Below are 18813 nucleotides of genomic sequence, written 5' to 3'. Positions count from 1 at the left end.
CCATGTCGATTTCGCCCTGCCATGCACATGAGACTGAGTGTCATCCATGGCGACGCTAGGCCTCTCCTTATTGAAATCTGGCCCTACTCATGAAGCCAGTCCTACGCTGGATTTGGTCTTCGGGTCTGAGGTTAACAGTGGTATCCTCTGTTGACAGAGAGTGCCATAGTCCGACCATTATGCCCTGAAGGTTAGGATGGACATGCCTTCTCCAATCTAGGCGGCAGGCTGGTTATGCCAGCAGCGAGGAGACTTATGGATCCACTTGGTTTCCTAGAATGCTCTGCGGGACCCTAGGAACCTGCGGCCAGGCACACTCGGTATTGAGCTTGGGTGGAGGATTGGAATTCCCGACTCTCGAGGCCATCGAGGTTGTTGCTCCCCGGCGTCCTCTGCGTTCCGTTCTGCAGCGGCAGGCTCCGCATGGTACACGCGAGGAGCTGCGCCATATAAACGGGTACTCAGGCGACTAGAAGCTGAGAGTGGAGAGAAATCTGGTGTGAAGCGCGCGAACATCTTATAGGGCCCGTTTATGAGAAAGCCTATGAGATGGCGACGAAGGAAGGCGAAGAGGGCTTTCTTCTCCTCCTCTCACGCATCTGCTTTAGCTCTCGCCCGGCACCAATTTAATTCCGTATAATTAGAACTTTGACCTCCTTATCAGAAGGTTCTACAAACCCTCAATTGACTATTAGCTGTAGAGGCATTCATGAGCTTCTTTGCCAGATAAAATACGTCGCTCCGCCAGGACCTGCCGCCTCCGCTTTGACTACAATCCAGTGAGCTGGAGGCTCCTTGTGGAATCTTCTGGTCCCTGTTTGACCCAGTCTTCCCTGCTCTCCGAAGCAGCTGTTGACAGGCCCTTGGCTGCTGTTAGACCTACGACCTGCCCTCTGGATCCGTGCCCTCTCCTGGCTTATTAAAACCTGCGGTGAGCCTACTGACCCCCCACGCCTGTTGAAGATCATCAATGACTCCCTTGAGCAAAGGGAGTCTTTCGAGGTTAAGGTTGAAGGAGGTGATTGATCCGCATACTCCTGAAAAGACCATCATTAGATCCTAGGGATCCTGGCCAATTACCGCCCAGTCTCAAATCTTTTACGTTTCTGGGGAAGGTAATTGAGAGAGTGGTGTTGGAGCAGCTTCAGGGCTTCCTGGATGACACATCGACGCCGATCCCTTCCAGTCCGGTTTCCGTGCTGGGCATACAGGGCGACGGAGAGCGGTTCTCGTCGCTGTCACGGAACCGCGCTCGCGTATGCAACTAGACCGAGGCCGGATACAGTAGCTGCTGGTATTATTGGACCTTACCGCAGCGTTTGATATGGTCGATCATGACCTTTTGACCCACCGCCTGGCAGCGCTTCCGGGATCGGGGCAGTGTCGCTTCAATGGCCGTTGCCTGCGTTTCGCTTGAGGCGAAGTCAGCAAGTGTGGTGTAGGGACCAAGCACTCCCGGGAGGTGCCCGCTTCAATGTGGGTGTGCCTCAGGGGGGCATTGTTGTCCCCATTGTTATTTAACTTTATCTATATCACGACCCCTTGCTCCAGTTGATGCGTAGCTTTGGGCTGATCTGTCACCAATGCGCTGATGACACTCAGCTCATTCTGTTGATGGAGGAGGGAGCCGTCATCGCCCCTCGCGGCTCTACAGCATTGTTTGGAAGGCGGTTGCTGGTTGGTTTACCCAACAGAGCAGGTTAAAACTTAATCCATCGAAGCGGAGATTCTGTGAAAGCGGCCGTGGGGGAGGGGTTGGGGATTTCCAGCCGCCCGGTGTGGGAGAGGGCCTCATTGGCGCCGACCCCCTCCACGTTCGCCAGCCTGGGGAGTCCACCTGGATTACGTCTCTTTCAATGGAGACCCAGGTAATATATAACCGAGTTGGATTTTTCCATCTCGCGTGGAGCCCGGCCCGGCTGGCTCCCTTCCTCTCCAACACGGACCTGGCCACTGCTTGATCCATGCAACGGTCACCTCCAGGTTGGACTATTGCTAACTTCGCTCTACTGGCGGGCCTTCCCTTGCGTTTGATCCGGAAGCTGAAACTGGTCCAGCATGCAGCGGCTCGACTGCTCACGAAACCTTCCGAGACTCATATACAACCTGTGCCGTCTGCACTGGCTTCCAGTTGAATTCCGAATGGAATCTTCAAGGTGTGAGTTTTGACCTTCAAAGACGCCGGCGGCCTGGGACCCTCGTGCCGGGACCGCGTACCCCATATGTCCCCAGCTTGACCTCTGCGTTCGACGAAGGCCAATCTGGAGATCCCTGGCCCCTCAATGATGCGGCTGGCCTCCACTCGAGACCCAGAACGCTTCACCGGCTCTGGCCCCTGCCTGGTGGAACCCTCTTCCTCCAACTCTCCGCGCGCTGCGAGAGCGTGTGGATTTCCGCGGGGCCTGTAAGACCGGGCTGTTCCACCGGGCTTCGGGAGAAGGCTCCAACCGCTAAGGTGCCCCCTCCCCGGCTGGAATCCCAATATCAATGGGATCCACTATTAAAAGATCTATGGGTTCCTCGCCACCGCCAGGGACTTCTCCCCCTCTTGTTAAAGGGATTAGGTTTAGGAGGGACGCCATCTAGATATATTATAACTGCTGTTTTTATTATAATTTATGGATGCCTATGATGTTTTTATGTGTTTTTATGTTGTGCACCGCCCAGAGCCCTCCGGGGATTGGGCGGTATACCAAAATAAATAAATAAATAAAAAATAAATAAATAAATAAAATGTAAACGTTTGTCAGTTGCATCCCATATAGCACAAAAGACTAGTAACATTTAGTTCTCTACATTTCCTGGGGTTCCTTGCCTTACAATTGGGGTAGGCATGTTGTTCCTTGCTTTCTGTGCAGACATCCATAACATTTTGGATTTTATTTTATTAAAAAATAAAACATTCATTTTTACTTTGGAGTTAAAATCGAAGAAATATACAAATGTCAACATATTAAAAACGTCAGAATTTTTGACTTGAATCTTAAATCCTCATTTGTTAATGAAAACACAGAATAAAGTATTAAATAAAAGTCGGAAACCAGTCAAGCCCTTCGAGGATGAGGCGGCCTATAAATTTAATAAATAAATAAATGAAATCAGGATGTCTTTGTTTGTCTTAAGTGGACTGGAAGTAACTATTTCTGGTATGTTTCTATTTGGAGTTCCATAGGCCTGGAGCTACTATTATCAAGGAAGGCGTACTCCTTGTTCTTGTTGAGGGGCAGAGATTAGGGACCATCCTCATGAACTAAGAGGGTAGGTGAGCTCATATGAGGAGAACTGCTCTGTGAGACTCTTGGGACTTGTCCACTGAGAGGTTTAAAGGTTTTGAGTTTGTCCCAGAAACTCATCAGTAAGCAGGGCACTTCCATGCAGCCGTTTGTGGATGTGGTTGTACTTGTGTAGTGTGTCACAGTGCCTTCTTTCCTGGACTTTCTCCTCAGAAACGAGAAGTGCCATGAGCACTATACCACTGAGTTCCTCTACAACCTGTATTCCTCGGAGGGGAAAGGGATATTCGATTGCCGGATCAATGTCCTTGGTCATCTTCAGCAGGTAGGTGGAGCAAAACAGTAGGCAGCCTATAGGTCACATCAGTACTCCAAGAGGCTGCAAAATTACTGGATGATAGTACTGGATGAGGAGATTAAGGAGAAAAGGAATAATGGGAGGAAAGGTGTCAGCAAGAGTCATTACTAGGACAAAGTTTAGCTACTCAAAACCTAGTACTCAAATCTATGTGGTGCATGGCTAAGGGGTCAATTTTCTGCTTTTCTTTTTTCTAAGGGGGCTCTTGTGGGGGTTGTACTTGACCTTCTGTTTTCCAGAAACGGTGGGCAAAGTGGTAATCTACTAAGTGGAATGATCCTGCCCTCTATTTCTCAGCCTGTCTCAACACTCTCTCTTGACTGTGCCATGAATTTCCCATTTCTTTTTAGGGAGGTGCTCCAACCCCATTTGACCGCAACTATGGCACCAAGCTGGGGGTGAAAGCTATCCTGTGGATGTCAGATAAGCTGAAGGAGGTTTACCGCAAAGGTACACCAGTGTGTGGTGGAAATGTTTGCTGCAATAGAGAAAATGCTTGTGACCCTGTCAGTAGAATGGAAAGAAGCTCCCAAATACCAGGTCTTGACGCTTCAGCCTGCCAGTCAGGTTTACTTCAATTGCCATTATTGTTGTAACTACAGCAAGTCAGCCCTAAGCTGAGTGTCTCAGGACAGCTGTCACAAATGACTTTCAGAGGAGGTCTTACCCTGATGTATTGCTTGAGCTACTTGTCCCTAAGCCAAGGGACGGGTTTCCTGCAGACGCTCCGTGAGCATTCTTGCTGACAATGCTGGCATGTGGAACAACCCTTTCCTGGCAAGCTTGCTCATCTCAAAGGTAGAGTCGCACTAACAAATCTTGACTTCTAGCAGAAACTGTTGACACTGAGAGCCTGGCTAATGCATGGCATCCAAGCAGCATTCCGAGGGCCCCTGCCCCTTTGGACCTCAGCATACCATGCACGGACATTTTAGCTCTGTTTTTAGACCCTTCCGTTTCCTTTTGCCTCTACCAGTCTGCACAGCTGTTTCAAAGGCATCCCACTTCAGATTTCATTGCTCACCCAACACTGAGCTAACTTGTGGCCTGAGCACAAATGTCTGTTGGCTCTGAAAATAGTTGCTTCAAGGCACTCGTAGTTCTCTTAAAGCACAGGTGTCAAACTCGCGGCCCTCTAGATGTTACGGACTACAGTTCCCATCATCCTCTGACAGCATGCTGGCAGGGGATGATGGGAACTGTAGTCCATAACATTTGGAGGGCTGCGAGTTTGACACCTGTGCCTTAAAGCATGCTGTCATCTGTCCTCAGAACAAATGAGGCCTAATGATTAATAATGAACAGGCACTAGAGCCTAGTTGTGACAGCCCAACATTGTGTCTGTGTTGAGCAATTGACTCCTAAAGTTAGGTCTGTTTGCCGTGTTTGGTGTCTGAAACTGTAGAGCCGGGGTGTCAATCTCATTTGCTATGAGGGCTGAATATAACATGAATGTGACTTGTCTGAGGCAAGCCCGGGGCAGTGGGGAGAGGGTGTGGCTGCCTCGGCCGGTGAGCTGTGCAGCTGTATAGAGGGGGGGAGGGTGTGGCTGCCTTGGCTGGGCAAGCCCCCCAGCAAGCTCTGCAGTCTAGATTGGGACTGGTGTTATCTGAAATGGTAGGGGTTTATCCCTTTTAGAGTGGGGAATTAGCAGGAAAGACCTTGCATTGTGAGAGGGGGTAACTGGGTCAGTCTACTGGTTTATACGGAGGCTGTTCTCCCTTAGAAATCTACAGGAGACCGGAATAAAGATCAACAAATTTTATTTTGAAGTAAAAAAATAAACTTACAAGCACACAATTGGGATAAAGCACACACACAAGAATATTTGGAGGATCTTAAGATTTAGACAGGGAGGAAGGTTAGGATTTGGAATAGATTGAGGTCATTGTGGGTAATAGTTATCTTTCTAGTAGAGGAATGGTCCCGAGAAGCAGAGTTCAACACCCGCATTGAGCTCCAAGGAGACAAGGTGAAAGCAGCACTGGGAATAGTGTGTCCGGAGAAGAGTGTAGTCCAGGAAACACTGAAGGGGGGCAGTCCTAATATAGAAAAAATTGGAAGCACTTTTCCCTGTTGGCACAATTGTGCGGATTCAGGAGATAGCTTCCCCTGTACTGCCAAGGCACCCTTTAGGGAAGGGGGACAGATATTGACACGGCTTCCTAAAAACCACCCTCTCCCCACCCAATCCCACCTAGGGTCTGCTGGAAACACGGGGGGGGGGGGTGCAGCAGCTAACTCAGCTTGAGAGCGCTTATCAGGCCAGTGAGCCAGGTGAGGTATCCCGCCTCTTGTTCTAGCCTGGTGAGCCAACAAGGGGCCAGATCCAATCCCCAAGCTGCATGTTAGACACTCCTGTGATAGTTTCTTGGCTCCAGTGTTCAGCAGAGAGAGCCTGCAGCCATTTTTCTTGACCCTTACTTGATTGTAGAAACATGTGTTTCTCTGTGGCGTCAGGCTCTTCACTCTAATGCCTAACTGTTTATTAGGCGTAGTTCCTAGCAGTTACTGCACTTGTATCACGCTCTTCTTTTTCTTCTCCTCCACTTGATTCTCGTGGCAACCCTGTGATTCATGTTAGAAAAGTGTGTGGCTGGCCCAGAACCATCCAGTTAGCTGCTTCACGACTGAAAAGGGATTTGAGCCCAGGTCTCCTCTATCCTGCACTGGCACCTCACTCGATACCTCACGCTGCTGCTTTTCTTTCCACAGGTCGTGTGTTTGCCAACGATACCAATTCTGCTTGCGTGATAGGGCTGAAGAGGAAGACGGTGTCCTTTAGCCCTGTGACTGAACTCAAGAAAGTAACAGATTTTGAGTAAGTAGCACTCCCTCCACCATCCAATTCATGGGGGGATGTGAGCCACTGGCAATAGGAGGGTGTTAGATTCTACTAGAAATAAGACAACACACAGGAAAAGGGCTGTGAAGGGAGGAAGTTTCTTTTTTCCTCGCCAATATATTCCTCTGGTCTAATCATACAAAATTTAAGAGGGAGTTTGGTGGACTCATTGACCAAACTGTAGCATAACCTGGCCTAGAAGTTCTGCTCTGAAATCCCAGGCTGGCAGAGGATGGTTGTGAAGTGAAAAATAACCTGCACATGCCCAGTGCTGCTTGTTCTCTTTATTGATTTCACCTGAGGCCTGGCTGAGAGATTATGCCCTGGCACAGTGACACTGTTCTTTTCCTCCCTGCAGGCACAGGCTACCCAAAGAGCAGTGGTGGCTGAACCTGCGCTTGATGCTGAAGATGCTGGCCCACTACCAGATCAGCCTGACTGAATACGTGTCTGGGAAGATGGAGCATGTCACCCGGCGAACACTTAGCATTGAGAAGGGGTTCTAGCTACCACCTGTTCCTTCTCCCCTCCGGCACATATTTGCTGTAGCCCCTCCCCACCCCCAGCCTTCTCATGCCTTACGAGTGTAGTGCTGGTACCACTGTGAGCCTGCAGGAGTATGGCTGGGGGCAGTGTAGCTGCTTTCTTGTGCAGGGCTATGAGATGGGGAGGAGGGCAGGCAGGCAGGCAGGCTTTCCTTGGTAGCAGAAGTGTGGATACAGGCCTTGGAGTCCATTCCAATATCAGAAGCTATTGCTTTATTCTCACTATTCAGGTGTTCCTTAAGGCACCTGATGAGTCCTGCTAGGGCCCAAGAACTGCTGTTGGCCACTGTCGTATCACCCAGCAAAACCTTACCTGGCAGGTCTTTCATCTTCATGTCTTGCCCACAAAGGAGCCAGAAAAGAGCTCTGCCAGAAGAGCTCTTCTTTTTCCCTTTGGTTGGGCTCCTAGTGCCAACTAGGCGAGGGCAGCATATCTGAACACTTGGTTGGGAAGGCAGCATTCTGTGGCTTTACATGGAGAACAGTCTTCTCCATGCCCATCTGACTTAGTGTGCCTGATTCACTGTCTATAGCTAGTGCTATAAGGATGCCACTGCCACCACTGTGGCCATGTTGTATCTGCACTCTGTCCCGGATGCAGTTCTGTGACCTCAGTGTCATGTTATCACTGTATTTGTCTGTGGCACTGCTTGTGTCCTGTAGAAATTTTAAAAATCACTGAATCAAACCTGTGTGTTGGCTGATTCTGCTTTTGGTTGGTGAGCTAATTTTATCATGGTCTGGAACTTTAGTTTAAGGGGGAAAAAACCCTTTTTGGAGCATGATGTATGGAAACGAAGGGGAAGATGGGAGACTTTACAGTAATGACCGTTCTGGCATACTCCAGACAAATATTAACCTCCATCCTGCACAGTTCCTTTCTTGCTTTCTGCTACAGCTAGAATGCTGCTTCAGTTAGGCTACATGGTATCTGGGATCATATAGTGAGAGATTATGGTAACAGTTCTATGTGTTTACTGCCAGGTATAATCAAAGGTAATTTTCAACACTTGCTTCGAGCCAGACCCTAAGTTTGTGCCATGTGTATCCCTTGTACACTTTTCTGGGAAGGGAGTGGCAGTGCCAAAACAAGAGGCCTGCCAAGTCTCTCAAAGCTAAGAATCATATTTGAAAATCCATGACTGGATCTTCTCAGTCTTTTTAAAAAGAGCAATAGTAGCCATACAGAGTTTTAATTTAAATTACCCATTCTTTCCATATACACTTTTGCCAATCTTTTTTTTTTATGGTAGGAAATAGACCACCCAGCACTAAGTCTGTTTTGGTCTTAGTTACATTTACTCCACTTAGGAAATGCTAAAACTAGCAGATACTGTTCCTAGTGGTAAGCTACTGAGAGGTATTGTCCCTGGGCCTTGGGAAATGTTTTTTTTAAACTTCCTTTTCCTTCAGCTACTGGTAATCCACTGAGACTATTGTAAAGGGCAGGGAATAAATCAAAATAATAACAATAAGTTGCTAACTGCTGTAATATCTACAGTGTTACACAACAATGCAGCTTCAGCTATTGTTATTATTTCCGCATTCTTTTAAGTAAAAGTAACCGCTCTTATTTTGTTTTGGAACCCTGCTGATATACTACAGTGAGAGTACATCATTCTGGTCCACAGTGCATTTAGGCACAATTAATTGTTCAGTAATCTAGCCAGAAGGTTTCAGGCTGTGCGTTTTCCTTTTAAAAGGCATTTCTTTCCATGCCTGTTCAGTTCCATATGTTGTGGAAACAAGAAGCCTGGCTTGCTTATATCAGAAAGAAGCATTAATGGAACAGGACATCATCACAAAAACATTTCCCACAGGTTAAGAAATAAGCTATTTTCTTTTAATCATTTATATATGTTCTACTTCCAAAAATTAATGAAAAATCTACATTGTTGCACCTTCAACACACAACATTTACAACTAAGATCCCATACTTAAAAAAAAACCCCCAGTGTCACTTATAAAGACTGCTTTTGGCTGGCATTTCAGTCAAAATAAAACTGGTGCTTTTCCTGGAAATTATTACCATCATGAAAGTACCAGTTTTTATGGACCGTTCTTAATACAAACCTCAAAAGAAGAGCAAATTAGGGAGCCATGAACTGGAGCTTTTAAAATAAAGGTACAAATGCATTTTTGCCAGTCAAGAAGTGAATTAAAAATATGAAAGGTCCCTTTATGACTCCTTAGTATTTATTATAACTGATTTAAGGCTCTTGGCAGCCTGAAAGAAGCTACCTGGGGACACATAACTAGGACTGATTTTTTTTCCCCTGAAAACTGAACTATAAAGAGATTTTCCAGTTTTGCAGCAGCTAGGCACAAAATAGCTAATCCTCATTGGGGTTAAAGTAACATGAATGCACAATGACTCAGTTATGGGAAAAGAGGGCCAAGTTCTATTACAAGAAGCCCATCAATGCAAGTATTTGGGGTCACATCGGTATTCAACAAGGAGAATGCCAAGTTTAATTTCTGCTGTGATCAGTTATGACTAAACATTTTTGAAAGGGCTAACCATTATTTGTGGTACTCAGGAAAACAGTTTGTGAGAACACAGTAAATTAAGAATCTAGTGCATCTCACTATGGAAAATTGGCCAACCATAGCAAACGCTGGCTTTTTGTTTAGGCTTGTTCCTATAGCACACAAAGTAAAAGATTCCAGAACCCTTTTTTAGCTTTGAAAAAAAAATTCCATCATTGGCATGTTTCCTGTTTGGTTTCTTTCCCAGAGTAGTACACCTGACGAGCTGTCTAATCACTAGTCAAGGCAGCAATTCCCAGGCTGATGACTGTTTGGCTTATAAACACTGCCCTCTTCTTGTCCTCTGAATTATTACCCACAGGCTTATACCAGCTTTTTTGCTTCTTTTTTTTTTTTTAAAAAAAAGCTGAAGACCCCTGTGAGCAGTAATGCTTCAGAGGTACTAAAAGGACTGCTATGGAAAGAAACGCTGCCTCCACCTGCTGCTATTGAAAAAAATGAACTGGGCAACTGATTGGAGAAAGCAGACTTCCAAGACTTCTTTATCAAATGGTCTAACTGCAGTTTATGCTCCTGTTTTCTAGTCCAAAGACTAAAGTGGTGCCACTGAGTGTGAAGTCTACCACTAAATTTAAAAGTTCAATGATTGCATAAGGACCCTACGAAACTTGGCCTCAACAGGCCAAACTACTGTAGAAAGCTCCTCAGGGTAGGAGGAGGGAGGCGTCAAGTTGATTCTTGCACCAGCACAGCAGTGCAATACAATGGAAGAACGTCATGCTAACAGAACTGCTACAGTCGAGGCTTATTCTTAACACAGCCAGACTGGGAGCAATTCTAGCTGGAGGCACATCTTAAACATAGAGGGCATAACAACCTCTTCCCTTTCATGTGAAAACTACCTTCCATGGTTTGGGGCTTGCTTGTTCACCTTGTTGATGGAGTGTCTTTGCAGGACACTTGGCAGAAGATGCCCTGATACAAGCATGTGAGTTGTGATGACGCATGGAATCTCAGTACAGAGCAGGACCCCAATGTGTGAAGCACGGGTGGATGAATGTCAGTTCCTCCCATATGTGACATAGCAACATGAGGAGCATTCAGTGAGAGCTGGTGATGCCACTCTGATTCAAGGGTTCACTGCCTGGGGTTTGCTACCGCTCCTCATGCAGTTCCTTCTTCTGCAAGGCCTGGAGTTTGTTCCCAGATGTCTGATGGACAACTTCTAGCCCCTCCAAATCCAGATCCTCCAAAAGCAGCAGAATGGCATTCAGGATGTTATTCTGTTCATTCAGGACACACAAGACATAAAAAGCATCAGAACTGAACAAAGGAATAGCTACTTCCTTCAATGCCTAACGGTCACTTGACTGTTGTGTCCCTTCAAGGTTCGTTCTGCTCAGTTCTAGCAATCTGCTGTGACATAAATGCCCAAACTCACAGAGGATGGGTCTACCAGTGGTCACAAAAGTGAAAAGTGGAACTTCTTGATTAGCAATTGGATAAACATGCCATCCTGGTCTTATAAGCTTCAGAGGGGCACTAGATAAGAACCTTGCTAAAAACCAAACCCTAAATAGAAATCAGGTCTGATTCAACAAGGCAATTCCAGTGTCCTTATGATCCTGTCACATTTTCTAGGTGCTCCCTATGAATACTGACAATTGCTTTGCCTCCTTCAAATCCCTGAATGGCCTGCTCAGGAGGCAGGAACTCTTTGCACTTTTCTGCGCTATCTTTCTGCCCTATTTATGGTTTCCAAGGCAGCAAACATTAGAACAAAACATTAAAACATGAGGCATTCAAACTATTTATTTATTGTGTATTTCCCGCCTATCATCAAAGTCCCTAGGCAGGGTACAATCCTAAAAACACCATAAAAACAATAATAAAATCATTGTAAAATATCCTGTAAGAACCATCCCCATTGCCCACAGATATATTGAAAATATTGAAAACAAAGACACGAAGGAAGGCAATTCTATTCCAGTCTAACTCAGCCTATTCCAATAGTGTCTTGTGCCATTCAACCCTACTCAGACGACTCAACACAATTCAGAAATTCACGCATATGAGAAAGACAGATTTTCACACTCACCCGATTTTTTTGGTTCCCATCCATGTCCCTTGGGGAGAAGGATGAAAACCTATCTCTTGGAACAGGCTTCATACCAAGCTGCTGACGGATTTTGCTGTAAGGAAAGTGAGCAACAAACTAAGCAAAACAGCAGCCTTAGGTGCTCAGCACCCCCTGAAACATCAGAGATGTTTCTTTTTAAATATTTTTTAATTACTGAAACTTAAAAAGCTTAAAAACATAAGAGAAACAAAGAACAGTTAACAAGAGGACTTCCAATTTCATCTATACCAAGTATTAACATGCTACTTGGTCTCTAATAACACCTTTAAAATTAATTCTTAATTATTATTATTAATAAAATTCTCCCTTTTCTCTATTATATCTTTTTTTCTCCTTAATCTTCAATCCAATTGTCAATTCATTTTTTCTGTTTTACGCAAAAGTCGATCAGAGATGTTTCAACACACATTGAAACACATCCTTCAAATCCATTTGCTATAGGGACTTACACCAGGAAAAGGATGGACCATAACACAATTCCATTAAGAAACCCAGCAAAGAAACCCCAATTACGGGCAATTGGACTCTTCTCACTTTGTCTCCTCCAAGCTGAAGTTCATGAGTTCATTTTCACTCTCCACCGTGAAGTCTGTCCCACTGGACTCTGTGGTGGTATTTTGGCAGCAGTTATCCAAGTCCAATTTGGCTGGGGGTGCGGTTATCTCTTCCCCTTCCAGCAGTGCGTGGGACAATTCTTCCTCTGTCACCACTACAAAACCAAGGAGAAAGCAACCCCATGGGCCACCACACACAGATTGCTTTAAGGTACTAAACACAGCAAACCATTAAGAATGTTAACAGCTTTCTGAGTTATTTGATCCATACTACTGAAGATGCTCACCACCCGAAGTCTCTTACACAAATTTGGAATGAGATTATCCTATCTGCACAGTATGTTTCTGCCCACTAACAGCTCCACACAAACATGAAACACTAGCTCTTGTGGAGGTGATAAATCCATATTTGATCTGAACCATGAGACGTGATATGGAAGGTCACATGAGTTAAATGCAATAACTTTTCCCCCACGCAAAGACTAGCATGTTAAGAAGCCTTGGGCACAAGCTAGCTTTCTATGTGGGAAAGAATGTTTTCCCATGGAGAAGCTTCCACCTGCAAAGTCAAGTAACAAACCAGACACAAGTTTACCACCTCCATGAGAAGTAAGCCAGACAAACAACTCAGCTGGTAGCAACTGCTCTTTGTACACCAGCAAAAAACAACCATACAAGAAAACAAAAAAATGGCCATGCTTTAGCTGCCATTCCCCTCTTTCAGGCAGTCTGCACTGGTCTCCAGCAAGCAGCAAACCAGGCTAAACCACAGGATGAAACTGAAATTTTGCACCTCCCAAACCACCTGCTCATTATTCCTCAAAACAAATGCACTTGAACCTTCTAGAAAGGCACTTGGTCTAGACATCCAGCAACTACACCTCTACTGTCGCAGTGCAAAAACAACCAAGTTTCACAGTATCACAGTTCTTCAGTGAGACTGTGACAACAGGTTGTGGTTTAAAAGAAGACCCAGAGGGCAGTTTTAAATCGCTGACTGGAGCAGTTATCATGCGCTCCATCAGAAGCTAATGGTTAGGCTGAAAAACTCAAGGCAGCCAAAGTGGCTTTTTTTCAATACGCACACTGATTGTCAAGCTTTTGGAGACTGGGCAGGTTCCGCAGCACTGTCATGCGATAACGATGAGGGTCTGGGCCACAGCACGGATTTTCAGATAGCCAGAGAATTCTCAGATGGGGCAGTTTTTTCAGGTAGAACAGCTCAGTGAGGCTTGCAATCCGATTCTTCCTTAGATATAGCTCAGTTAAGTGCTGGCACTGGCTCACTGGCTCCAGGTCAGATATGTTATTCACACTGGTTGGAAAGAACAAGAGCACACTGGAAACCAGAGACAAGTCTTATCTGCACCATACCTATGTAGCATTAACGGCCTCAAGTCGCTTCCCTGGTTGCAGCCCACTGGTAATACTCCGAACACCCACTCTATGCAGGCACATCCTCCCAAGCCTTTCAGCCATGAAAGTGGAGATGAGGGAATGATTGCATTTGAACTGAACACCTACACTGTTCCCGCTTCTCTCCAGATTCAGAAACAAGAGGAGCTGATGGTGCCAACTTTTCTAATCTGTTGTACCCAGCTAGCCACGCGACACTGCCTGCCTGCCACCAAGATGCCTCTAGCATGTGAATTTGATAGCAGAGTGAAAGACGTGTGTGTGATGCCAACTGACCTTAATTAAGAAGACAGGATTTTTTTTGGTTTTCAAAAAAAAGGAGAGAATGAAGAAAACAGGGCAATACAGTGAGGGACAGCATGGTAATAGTGGTTAAGAACAGTGGTTAAGAATAGTGGTTAAGAACAGGATTCTAAACTGGAGAACTAGATTACATTCCACACTCCTCCACATGAAGCCTGCTGTGAGATTTTGGACCAGTTCACACTTCTCTCAGAACTCTCTCAGCCCCTTCTAGCTCACAAGGTGCCTATTGTGGGAACAGGATTGTGAATGTAAGCTGCTCTGAGACTTCTTAAGTAGAGAAAAGCAGGATATAACAACCAACTCATTCATCTGTAGGGCAGGGGGCAAAAGAAGAGGCAGTAGATAGCAGAAGGCAGAAAAAGGAAGAGTGCCTGGTGCAAAGAGAAAAAAGCAAAAAAGAAAAGAGTGCATGCATTTTGTAGGATGGGATGACTCAAAATGGGTTAATAAATCCCAGAGGCGTAGCTAGACCAGAGTGCGCCCGGTGCACACTCTGGCTTTTGTGGCCCCCACGGGCCCCCCTCCCCGCGCCCCCCACCCCACTTACTTTTAGGAAAGGAGCAGGCCGGAGAAGAAGGCCAGAAGCCTGCCTGCGTTGCCTGGGCCTGGTGGGAACTACACTTCTCAGGAGCCCCTGGGAAATGTAGTTCCCACCAGGCCCAGGCAATGCAGGCAGGCTCCCGGCCTGCTCCATTCCTAAAAGTAAGTGAGGTGGTGCTTCGCGGGGGGGGGGGGGGGGGGGGGGGGGGGGAGATTTTTTCCACCCGCCACGTGACCAGAAATGGTGTGTCTGGTGCGTCGGGCACCCCCCGGCCCCCGGTGGCTTCGCCACTGATAAATCCTGAAGAACTGCCTCCTTCCAGTGGCAAAGCTCCCAGGGGTGAGGAGTATGCCATGCACTGAGCGCACGGATTTGGGTCACATGGGGGAGCAAAATTCCCCCAGCCCCTCCCCCTTCCCCCGTGCGCCCCCCCCCCCCCCACACTTACTTTAGGAAACCGAGCAGGCTGGAGAACAGGCCTGCCTGTTCTGTTGGGAACTACATTTCAAATGTAGTTCCCAACAGAACAGGAAGGCCTGTTCTCCAGCCTGCTCAGTTTCCTAAAGTAAGAGAGGCACCAGAGGGGCCGGCATGATTTCCCCGCTTACGGCGCCCTCCACACAATAATATTACACACTTACTTTAGGAAACCGAGCAGGCTAGAGAACAGGCCTTCCTGTTCTGCTGGGAACTACATTTCCCAGGATATAGGGAGGCCTGTTCTGCAGCCTGTTCGGTTTTCTAAAGTAAGGGGGGGGTGCCGCGGGGGCGGGCGGGCAGGCATGATTTCCCCCCCTTACAGCGCCCCCCCTGCAGTGCCCCCCCCGCACTTACTTTAGGAAACCAAGCAGGCTGGAGAACAGACCTGCCTGAGTGGGAACTACATTTCCCAGAAAACCCTGGGAAATGTAGTTCCCAGCAGAACTGGCCTCCAGCCTGCTTGGTTTCCTAAAGTAAGTGGTGGTGGGTGGTGGGTGGTGTGCGGGCGGGCGGGCGGGCGGGCGGGCGGGCAGGGGGGGGGGGCCGCTACGCCGCAGGGCCAGTTAAGAGTCTCTTTCCAAGCGTGGCTTTTTCTGCCCCCAGCTTCAAGGGTGAAGCAAGTGACAACCAGAGATAAGGCTTTTCCAGCACTCTCCACGCAGTAGTAGAAGACAACCACTGGTTATATTGCAACTTATAGGCCTTGCTACAGAGGGTGCAACCAGGCCCCTGCCTTTGTTTTGCTGTGTTATGTCATACTCCAGCACTTACCTGAAAGTGATCACCTGAATGTTGGGAAGCTCATGGCAGATCGAAATCTAGATGTAAAAAAGAAGCAAATAGCTTTAGCAAACTTTTGCAATACCTTGGAAAATGAAACACATCCAGCATTCCTGTTTCCAATATTTCAGAATGGAGGACAAACAGCACATTCCTGTGTAAAGAATTTGACACCAGTCAAATTCCACGGAAAGTCTCTTATATCAAGGCATATTCCCCGTTATCCATAAAGTTTCTCAAATGCCAGAGCAAGCAAGGCCACCAAGACTACAGTTCAAGGAATGAGCTCGATTTCACTCCAGGCAGCCTAGGAAGATAAACGGCTCTGGGAGTAAAAATATTACACTCTACTGTACAATATAATACAGAAATTCCATTCCATTGAAAAGGAACAGTCTGAGCCTGATTTTATAAAAAGTAAAATAAACTACAAGAATCTGCCAGGCAGAGGTCTTTCATGTCACCTACTATCATATTCTTTCAATAAAAAGCTGCAGAGATTGAACCCAGGACTCAACAGTGTGGATCCAACTATCCTCCGAGCAGCCTTCCACCCGCTTGGGTTCCACCAGCTTTGCTAACAGAATAATAAACAATAATTTTATCAGTGGAATGGTAGGATCCACTCCTCTGTATTCAGAGCAGATGCTCCAACACTAAGCCCACTGTTGTTCCCAGTTCTTATCTCTCTATTTGCTTCTTCAGTTACCAACAAAGGAGTGAAGCTCTCTTCCTCCATGCACTCTTCATTAAGAAACTGAATTTGAATTGGCTCTGAACAAAGACAAAGGGTACTTGTGGTGCTAGCACACTGTTAATTTGAAGTGCAGAACAAAGTAATTTGAACTCTTCTGTATCTCAGAGAGGTGATAGTTCACAGTATTTTAGAAATCAGGAATAAGACTTACATCTGTGAGGCGGCTACCCCTAAAAAAGAAAAGAAAATACTCAACAGATGTAACAGATTTAACACAACAGCATAAGAGAAGCAACATTGGAACCAAGCAAACAGTTCAGTTATGTTATAACGGGGTGGGGGGGGAGAAGCAACTAAGACTGAAATGAATCTGAAGTTCACAGAGCTGTTGCCACAAGAGTTCCTTTATACATGACTATCTATCTTTCTGGTTATCATCCTAAGGCTCTACACATATATGCCCATCTGACAGTTTCAACAGATGGCGTATCAGAAAACAGATTATACCTGAAAAGCTGCATCTCATTAAAAGATGATCCAGGAAACAGATGAATTCTGGTTATCCAGAAGGGATCAATGACACCAAAAAGATATATTTAAGCAAGCAATCACATTCCAGGTAACTGGGTTGGCCTCTGGACAGAATTAGGTAAGCGTAGCCCAGTACTGGAGTAATCTCATGGGAGGGCAACACTGATAGTCCAAACCACTTCTAAATAAAAACCAGTAAGTTCTGAATGACTGTTAAATGAATTACTGAGAGCACTGCCAGAATAGCAAAGTGAGTTTAATACTGTGATGTTCACTGAACAAAATGTTGGGAGATCCTAAACGAATCTTACAGCTGCAGCTGGGCAACTGTGTCTGGGGAGATGTAGAGGGGTGTTATCCCAGGCCCATTTTCTGACCCCAAACAGCCCCTAACCACTAATATTCACAACAGTAGGGAAAGATACAAGTTCCCTCCCTAGAGCAAAAAAAAAAGCAGTTGGGAGGGAATCTGATGCTGGGAAAATGGCACAGAGCTAAAACCAACTCCTTCTGTTTGAGAAGGAGAAGAGTTTGGATGTATATCCCCACTTTCTCTCCTGTAGGAGACTCAAAGGGCTTTACAATCTCCTTTCCCTCCCCCCAAACACACTGTGAGGTGGGTGGGGCTGAGAGCTCCCTAGAGCTGTGACTAGCCCAAGGTCACTCCGGTGGTTTGTGCTGGAGTGCACAAGCTAATCTAGTTCCCCAGATAAGCCTCCACAGCTCAAGTGGCAGAGCGGGGAATCAAACCCGGTTCTCCAGATTAGTGCACACCTGCTCTTAACCACTACCCCACTGCTGCAAATGTTTGAGAGATGCAAACACAACCCTAAGATGCCAAGACCGAAGCCGAGGCTCTGCTTTTAAGAACCGCAAGGCAGCAGGAGTTCTGCTAGGAAAGTCTCCTGAATGAAGCAGCCGCGGAGGAAGGGGTGGAAACAGCCTCTCCGGTTTTGCCAATCATTTCGCCGTTGCAGGCACAGGGAAGGAGTCGTGCCTGGGCAAAGCAAGCTGGGGGGCGGGGGAAGGTGCAGATTTGTTCTGCTTTAGTTGTATCCAACCCTGCAAGCGCATCTCTCCCACTGCAGCAAACAGGGACTGAGCCATCCAGCCCCCTCCCTCCCTCCCTTGCCGGGCGAGCGCCACCCCGCCCCTCACCAGCAATTCAACTTGCGGACGCTGCCCAGCTCGGTGGCCTTCGCCCGGGACAGCACCGCCTTGCGAGTGAGTTTCATGGTTCCGACAGCGGCGCCCGGCTTGCCAGAGGGCGTCGCCAACGCCGGCTCGGCAGCGTCCACCGCGTTTCCAAGGGGGGGCCTGGGCGCAGGCGCCATCGCGTCCATCCCACCAGCTCACCAAGGAGGCAAGCCCCGCCCCCATCATGCTCCGCCCATTAACGGCGCTGCGCGAGCCTGACTCCGACACCCGGTCTAGGTGCGGAAGTGAAGTGGGGTGGGGGAAGAGAGTAGGCTTCCTCGTCAGGGGTTGGCTGCCCGTTGGGTGACGTGACCCCAGCCACGATTTAGCGATGAAAAAGGAGCTTGTCGTTCATGTGTAACGGCCGTGCGTTGTTGCCGGCGATGTCTGTCCGTCTTTTGCCTTGCATGTAGTGGCCGTTTCAGCCGATGTAATCATAGTTCCGGAGCTGGGCTTCATTTTTACTACCTTCCACAGGGCTTACTCCTAGTATTTTGATAAACTAGCTGTAACTTTTAAAAAAATTAATAAAGAATGATGTTATGCACTCCTATTCAGGCGACTGCGCTTTACTTTATCGTGGCTGCACTATGACTTACTTATAGACTGAATTTTACCGTAAACTTTGTATTATTTAAGAGGCTATTATGCCAATAAGGGTTGTTGATGTTGATCTAAGAGGTATAAGTGAGCTTACCAG

At 46.9% G+C, this 18813-nt stretch overlaps 2 protein-coding genes across 2 annotated transcripts in view; one reads left to right on the top strand and one right to left on the bottom strand.

Moving 5' to 3' along the window:
- Window positions 1-8371, top strand: part of PFKL (phosphofructokinase, liver type) — a 43591-nt gene extending 35220 nt beyond the window's left edge. Inside the window, exons 19-22 of the mRNA XM_048505923.1 lie at window positions 3447-3558; window positions 3942-4041; window positions 6307-6412; window positions 6795-8371. Of these exons, the coding sequence (XP_048361880.1) occupies window positions 3447-3558; window positions 3942-4041; window positions 6307-6412; window positions 6795-6942 (466 nt within the window). The 3' untranslated portion in view covers window positions 6943-8371. The remainder of the gene's footprint in view (window positions 1-3446; window positions 3559-3941; window positions 4042-6306; window positions 6413-6794) is intronic.
- A 431-nt stretch (window positions 8372-8802) lies between these two features.
- On the bottom strand, window positions 8803-18281 carry CFAP410 (cilia and flagella associated protein 410). Its single transcript, XM_048505924.1, has 7 exons — window positions 18075-18281; window positions 16597-16615; window positions 15680-15726; window positions 13251-13480; window positions 12146-12320; window positions 11570-11663; window positions 8803-10754 (listed from the first exon to the last, which is right to left on the bottom strand). Exons 1-7 carry the CDS (start codon window positions 18257-18259, stop codon window positions 10626-10628), a joined length of 879 nt encoding a protein of 292 aa, XP_048361881.1. The 5' UTR covers window positions 18260-18281; the 3' UTR covers window positions 8803-10625.
- Between the last annotated feature and the right edge of the window lie 532 nt (window positions 18282-18813).

This window comes from Sphaerodactylus townsendi, linkage group LG08 (genome assembly GCF_021028975.2).
Source record: "Sphaerodactylus townsendi isolate TG3544 linkage group LG08, MPM_Stown_v2.3, whole genome shotgun sequence".
Taxonomy (NCBI): Eukaryota; Metazoa; Chordata; class Lepidosauria; order Squamata; family Sphaerodactylidae; genus Sphaerodactylus; species Sphaerodactylus townsendi.
Note: the sequence above shows the minus strand (reverse complement) of the source record. Positions and strands in the feature narration are given on the sequence as shown.

What these genes read in the sequence shown, in the direction of transcription:
- CFAP410 (XM_048505924.1), bottom strand. Translation starts at nt 18,259, where the DNA reads ATGGACGCGATGGCGCCTGCGCCCAGGCCCCCCCTTGGAAACGCGGTG. An exon ending in TTCAGCTTGGAGGAGACAAA is followed by an intron (nt 11,664 to 12,145) that starts GTGAGAAGAGTC and finishes CTTTCCTTACAG; the next exon opens with CAAAATCCGTCAGCAGCTTG. An exon ending in ATGGGAACCAAAAAAATCGG is followed by an intron (nt 10,755 to 11,569) that starts GTGAGTGTGAAA and finishes CTGAATGAACAG; the next exon opens with AATAACATCCTGAATGCCAT.